Source organism: Haliaeetus leucocephalus, unplaced genomic scaffold (assembly GCF_000737465.1).
Source record: "Haliaeetus leucocephalus isolate CR32 unplaced genomic scaffold, Haliaeetus_leucocephalus-4.0 Scaffold656, whole genome shotgun sequence".
In the NCBI taxonomy this organism is placed as follows: Eukaryota; Metazoa; Chordata; class Aves; order Accipitriformes; family Accipitridae; genus Haliaeetus; species Haliaeetus leucocephalus.
In genome coordinates, this window is record NW_010973092.1 from 6,824,496 (window position 1) to 6,830,963 (window position 6,468).

At 57.6% G+C, this 6,468-nt stretch overlaps 1 protein-coding gene across 2 annotated transcripts in view; it reads right to left on the reverse strand.

Annotated features, from left to right (window-relative positions):
* The window catches only part of CAMK2A (calcium/calmodulin-dependent protein kinase II alpha), a 32,150-nt gene that overhangs the window by 16,771 nt on the left and 8,911 nt on the right, over positions 1-6,468 (reverse strand). For both annotated transcript variants that reach the window (XM_010578931.1, XM_010578932.1), the window contains exons 3-5: positions 4,686-4,745; positions 695-749; positions 299-364 (exon numbers count right to left, since the gene is read on the reverse strand). In XM_010578931.1, the coding sequence (XP_010577233.1) occupies positions 299-364; positions 695-749; positions 4,686-4,745 (181 nt within the window). The remainder of the gene's footprint in view (positions 1-298; positions 365-694; positions 750-4,685; positions 4,746-6,468) is intronic.

Sequence of the window (6,468 nt, forward strand, 5' to 3'; positions counted from 1 at the left end):
TGCTGCGAGCGATGGCTGGCAGCTGCCTGGTTCGAGGCAGGAACCAGCCCTCTGGTAACACACACATTTCTTGGCACAGGAGCCGAGTGAGTTAAAAAGAGGTGTTTGGGGTTTTTTTTTTTTGCACTACACATCTGTTTTATGAGTACGCGCTGCAGAGCGGCTGTAAAACACCTCCCAGTACGGAAGGAGCTTATGCTGCAGAAAGCCAGATGCGTAGGACCCTGAGAGAGAGCAGCTCACAGGAGAAGGGGACAACTGCTGTCCCCGCCACAGCCCGGCGTGTGTCCATGCTCACCTGGCATCCGCTTCGCTGTAGTACTCCCTGGCCACAATGTCCTCAAACAGCTCCCCACCAGTGACCCTGAGAGAAAACAGGGGGAGTCACGCTTGGCCATCTCAGCACAGCACGCAAAGGAGCTGGATTGATTTATAGCATGGTCAGCCCTGGCAAACCCCCCCAAAATGCCTCTCCACCACGCACAGGGGGAGTACTGGGGGTGCAGAGCAGAGACCTGCCCTCTGCCCAGTTTGAGGACCCAAGCTTGGTTCAAACCCAGCCTGCGGGAAGGGCTCGTGTGATGTGGAGGATGGGGAAAGCTTGGGGGGGGCTGCGGGGGTGCAGGGCGCACTGCCACAGGGTGGAAGCATGCAGCTGCCGGTGGATTAAGAGATGCATTTAACCATTACTCACAGGTCAAATATCAGGTAGTGGTGGCCCTCTTCGGAGATGCTGTCATGGAGCCTCACTATGGCAGAGACAGAAGGGTTACGGGTATGCCTGGCTCCCACCCCGCTCCCCGGGAATGCCTTTGCTCCACTTTGGGCACAAGCAGGAGCTGGGGAAGGGCAGAATGGGACTATTCCTCCTCCCTCCTCCTCTTGCTATTGCCGCTGGCTGGGTGGGGGGGGTCCCCGCTCAACAGGGGACCCCAGCCGTGGCCCCAGCCTTGGGCAGTGATGCAAGGCCCAAAGGTCACATCCAAATCAGGGATTGCCTGCGGCCAGTGCCTGGCCAAGGTCCCGGGCAGCTGCTGGGCTATCTTGGGTGCTGGGCAGGCTGCAGGCATGGGTGCCCCCAGCCCAGCCCTTTGCTCCATCAGGAGAGGTGCCCAGGCGCAGGGAGGGCTCAGCCAGGGTGCTGGGCTGCCAGGCCTGGCACCAACAGGGCTTTTTTTATTTTCTGCTCATGACCTTCCTTTTCTCCTTGGGAGGTCTCAGGTCAGGGATATCCAGGAATCACCACGGGATGAGTTTCCTTCGGAGGAAGCGGTCTCCCCGTCTCCTCCCGCGGGGCTGGCATCTCACCCCGCTCATCACACCGAGGGGCATCCTCTCCCCTTGGACACGTCTTACCAGGTACAGCTGGGTGCAAACCTGCCATCCTGCAGCTGGGTTCTGGTTATTCAGGCTTAGATCCCTGCTCACAGCTTAGCAGGCAGATGTGCAGTGAGGGGACAGACACAGAAACAGGTAGGATGTATAAAGACCTCTCCAGCATCCTCTGGCCCCCACATCATGTTTTATTCTGGTTTCCCTGAGGCTGTAAATATTTAACCCTTCCTCTTTGCTCACCTGGTTTCAGCCTGATACAACTTTCAATATCTTTGAGATCTTTGGAATCCAGGGAGGAAAAGAAAACGTTCAGGTGAGTGATTTTGTGGGAATTTGTGCTCCTCACCCATTTTACCGCAGCTAAATCAGCTGAGCCCTGTATGGAAACATCCTCCAGACTCAAATCTGAGCCGGGGGAGATAACAAGCCCCAACGTCGAGTGCAGACACTGTGCTACATCGCTCTTCTCCCAGGCCAGCAAACGTCGCTTTGCTGATCCTACCCCTCCCTCCAAGCTCAGTGCGCAGATCCAGCCGCTGCTAAGAGCAAGCTGCCAGCAGCATCACCTCACCCTGCAGGGGCAGAGGAGGTGTGCTGAGCCAGACGGCATCTTTCCTCTTGGTCTTGTCTATTGACACAATTTTCTCCTCTTATTTCCCTGGCCATCTTTCCTCACTGCCAGTCTCCACAGACATCCCCTGCTTTCCAACACCACTATCTGCTCCCTGTTTTTCTCCAACATAATCCCAGCTTTTCTACCTTCCTCTGCTGGAAGAATCACATTTCCTCCCATTTCATCTTGCCCGAGAGGGATTGGGGATATTGTGCCTGGGATCCTGCAGAAGCCAAAGTGTTCAAAGGGGGATTAGGCGAGTTCAGTGTGGATAGGGCCAGCGTAACTACAAGCAGATGGTCCGGATACAACCCCTGCTTGGGGAAGTCCCAATGCCCGTGGCTGCCAGGAGCCAAGGAGGTATAAGAAGGAGCAGCTGCTCTAAATATAGCCTGATCCTACAAGTATCTGTTACTGACCATAGTCACAAAGAGCTGCGACAGCCAAACCACTCCAGCTCAGTGCCGAGAGCCGAGGCAGGAGTGGGACACAGCTTCGGGAGCGGGGGGTGAGAATACAACGGGTACCAGGAGTTAAAACTCCAGGGCTTGGTGTAGCTGAAGTTTCCCTGATAAAGCAAGGCTTCCCTACAAGGACACACAGCTTTGGGAAATGGCAGCTCTCCCTAATACATCGCCTGGTGCTATAGATGTGCTGTGGGGTCCTGGACCTGCCCTCGACCACCCACACATGGCCTTCTATGCAGGGCTTTCCAGCAAGCACAGTGCAAAGCACAGGTTGGTTCCTCCAGGATCACAGCCGCTGCACGGCATTCCCACGGGAGACGGAGGGACCCACCTCGCTGCAGGAAACGAGTGAGGGGCCAGCAAAGCCCCTTGGCAGCTGGGGTGCTTCTCCCAGGGACGGATTGAGAGGGGGTTTTCTGCCTTGCCTTGCCTTCCCCATGCCCCTGGCAGCCGTGGCTCCTCTTATTGGGGCTGGTCTGCAGCTCGTTCCAGCTCCTGGGTGGGTAATTAGCTGGCTTGTGCTGCATGGAAGGGAAGCTGTGAGCCCAAGTTTCCAGGCAGCAGGAGCAGTGGGGGGCTGAGAGTGTGGGGTGGGGAGGGTGGAGAAGAACCTCCTGGGTATAAATAGCAGCAGATTGGGCTTGTTAGGATCTCATGCCGTTAACCCCTTCCAGCCTGGTGCAGCAGGGTTGCTCGAAGCCTGCTATCTCTGCAGGTCACAGCCAAACAGCGAGGTGTGGTGTAGGGATGGGGGAGAAGGCACAGGGGGGCTGAACTGCAGGACAAGGTGTTTCTGTCCCCTGAGACCCCACCAGCCCCACGGGCAGGTGATGGAGAAGGAAGGGAGGAAAACAGCAGTAGGTAAAAGCTGGGGCCAGGCAGGGAGCTCTGGCTGCATAGCCCAGCTACCATCCTGCAAATCCTCCTGGAGGGGGTTCCTCTATTTTTAGTATTTCTTGCTATTCACGCACTTTGCAGTGTGTTTCCTCCAGGTCTCAGCGATCCCCATGTGTATTTTGCTGCAGAGGAAAGGCCCCGGCTGCTGCTTTGACTGGGAGAAGCTGGACTCCCCGCCGGGACCCCAGCAGGGCAGCTCCTGTGCGGGGCATGGGTCCTGCCAGAGCAGAGGCAGGGGGAAGGATGATGGCCAGATCCTGCAGGGTCCGGTGCCCCGGCAATGCAGGGGAGACCTGCCACGCCACTGTGTGCCTGAGTCAGATGGAAGCTGACAGGCTTTTTATCTGAACTGAAATATTTATGGGGTGGGAGCCGTGTGGCTGGTCCCAGTGGCACTGGGTCTGGCTCCCTGGATCGTCTGCAGCGGTTCCTGGGAATGGATGGATCCAGGCCACCGGGAGCAGCGAGGGGGCCAGGGAGGAGCCCAGCCAAAGGGGAAACCTCCCAGCTCCCGGCTGCAGGGTGCAAGGGCTGCGTAGCTCTTATCCTACTCCCAAATGCTTTCCCAAAAGCTGCAGGATCCCACTGGGGTAGGCACATTCCAGGATGCAGTGGAGAGGAGAGGGGGTTCATCCCTGCTCTTGCTGCCGGACCACCCCCAGGGACAAACAGCCTGCATCAGCATCACTCTCAAGGCTGGGGTTTGGAATTTTCTTTACTGCAGTTTTTTCCCCTCCCCTCTCTCTCTCCTTCTGGCCTATTTTTGTCTTTTGCAGGGGCTCAGGAGTTTTCCTGAAACAGCTTTTCCGAAGGAGGCTACTCTCAGATGGACGGTCGGTGGGAAAGTCTTCGCTTCCCCCCGCCATCGCTCCTCCTACACGCCCCGCGCTGCTGCTGCTGCTCGGAGCTGCAGCCGCTTTTTGGAGCATGCAGAGGAATAGAGCACCCGAGGGGGGGGGAGAGGAGTAAAAATAGTCCCTTGCAGCCTACTGGGGCCCCGCTTCTCCCTGAGGGAGTTACGGCCAAGTGGGTTAGGTAGGACCTACTTCAATCCCCCCACACTCGGTGGAGGCCTTTCTTCCCCTGACCCCATTCGAAGATGCTGACTCCCGTGAGGAAGAGGAGGGACGGCTCTGCAGATCAACAGAGCGGGCTGCTGCCGAGACCCTTCTCCATCTCTGGGATGGTAGCTGGAGCGCAAGGGAAGGACAAACAGCCCCTGCTGCTGCAGGCAGGGCTGAATTTGGGGACCCCCCCCAGCCCCGGTGGGAGCACGGGAGAGCAGGCGGGCACCGGAGCCAGGCACGGAGCACTGGTGGATTTGCCCAGTTCCTTGCCTGGCATGCGGAGGGTGGGGAGCCGGGTGCGCTTACCGATGTTGGGGTGCTTCAGGAGGCGGCAGATCCGGGCTTCTCGTTCCAGCTTCTGGTGATCTGAAAGATGCAATGGTCTTAAATTAGGGTCTGGGGAAAGGGAATAAACTGTTCTCAGCTCCTGCCGTGCAGGAGGAAACCTGGGGGGACAGAGCAGCTGGCAAGGAGCAAACCCACCCTTTTTTTATCTGCTAAAGAATAACAGGTTTGGAGACATGTTCAGCATCAGGGCCTGATGGACAGTATCCCAGCACGGATGCAGCCCCCAGCCAAACCCCCAGGCACCAATGCCATGGGCAGTCCTGGGCTTTGGATGATCCCTTGCTCTCCCTTCTCTTTGCTGAACAACCCCCGATCCCCTCCCGAAAACCTCAGAGCTGCCGGGGTTATCACTGCCAGCAGCACTTGTTCTGTTTTCTTTTATTCAGACAAGCACAGGCAATCAGCAAGGACATTTCTGGCCCCAAATGGTACAATTTGAACAACAAAAGATAAAGCCGACCAGCGAGAGATATCAAGCTGAAACGGGGCTATCCGCTTCGCTCCCCTTCTCTATCCCCAGCTGTTTCACATCAGGTCTTTGCTCTCCTACATCGCAAAATCCTGGCTCTGAAAATTTGCTTCACCGTGGTGCCTGTCTGCAAACAGCCAGCGCAGGTCCCTCTCCCCGGCTTTCACCGGGCTCAGGAATGTGAGACAACAGAGCTCTGGGCAAAGCAAATTGAGCTGAGCCAAAAAAGCCTCCACCCTGGGGCAACCCAGAATGAATTTTCAAATAATTTTGTTTCTTCTTCCATGTCTCTGCACTTTTGTCCCTCCTTATACCTGACCCAACCACCCTGCACGGAGGTGTCTTGTCTTGAGGCATTTCGTGCTAGGAGGAACCCAGCAGCTGGGAGAAGCGAGGATATAATTAGGGCTGCTCGTCTCTCAGCACTATCACTGTTACCTTGCAGGTTCACACCCCAGAGTCTCGCTCTGCATCAAACCTGGGTGTCTCCGACCGCTGAGACGTGAAGCCAACACAGCCCCTTCCCTGCGGGGGCTGGAGCCTTCCCCAGGGCTCAATATCCCCTGTCCAGCGACGGCAGGGCTCGGCGTGGGCGAGTCACCCCAGGGCTTGGGGCGAGTTTTGCAGCCTGTGCTGGGATCCGGGAGCCAAAGGCTGGGACAGACTTGGTGGCCTCGTTCAGCTCCCCACGGTGTTTCCCCCAACGGGGGACAACCTGCCCAGGGTGGGACGGGATGACAGGGCGAGGTTGGGGTTTAGGCTATTGCTTTTCACAACCAAAATGCATTGTAGGGTGGAGGACAGGGACAGGATAGAGGGACAGTGTGACCAGTGGGGCAAGCACTTGTCTGGGAACGGGGGAGCTGCTTTCTGCCTCCTCTTCTGCTCCTGCCTAACGGTGATTTTAGGTGAGTCATTGATTGTCACTCTCTGCCTCAGTTTCCCCATCTGCAGCCTGAAGTCTGGGGCCAAATGGCCCATGGGGAAGCCCAGCATTGTTGGTGTCCAGTAAAGCTTCTTTGCTTCCTTACAAGAGGCCAGAGATCACAGGAAAGGGAGGTGAACGTGACCCCAAGCATGGCACCGCTCCGTGTGCCTGCACGCCGCTGCCGGCCGAGCCTTCAGCTGCACAGGGGCGAGCGTGGCTGCTGGCGCAGGGCAGAAGGCTGCCCCATCCCTTCCCTGCTACGAGCCATCCAACTCGGCTCCCGCTCCCCGGCTAAGCCACCACAGCAGCAGCGCTGGGCGGCCCCCCCCACCCCCCAGCCGCTG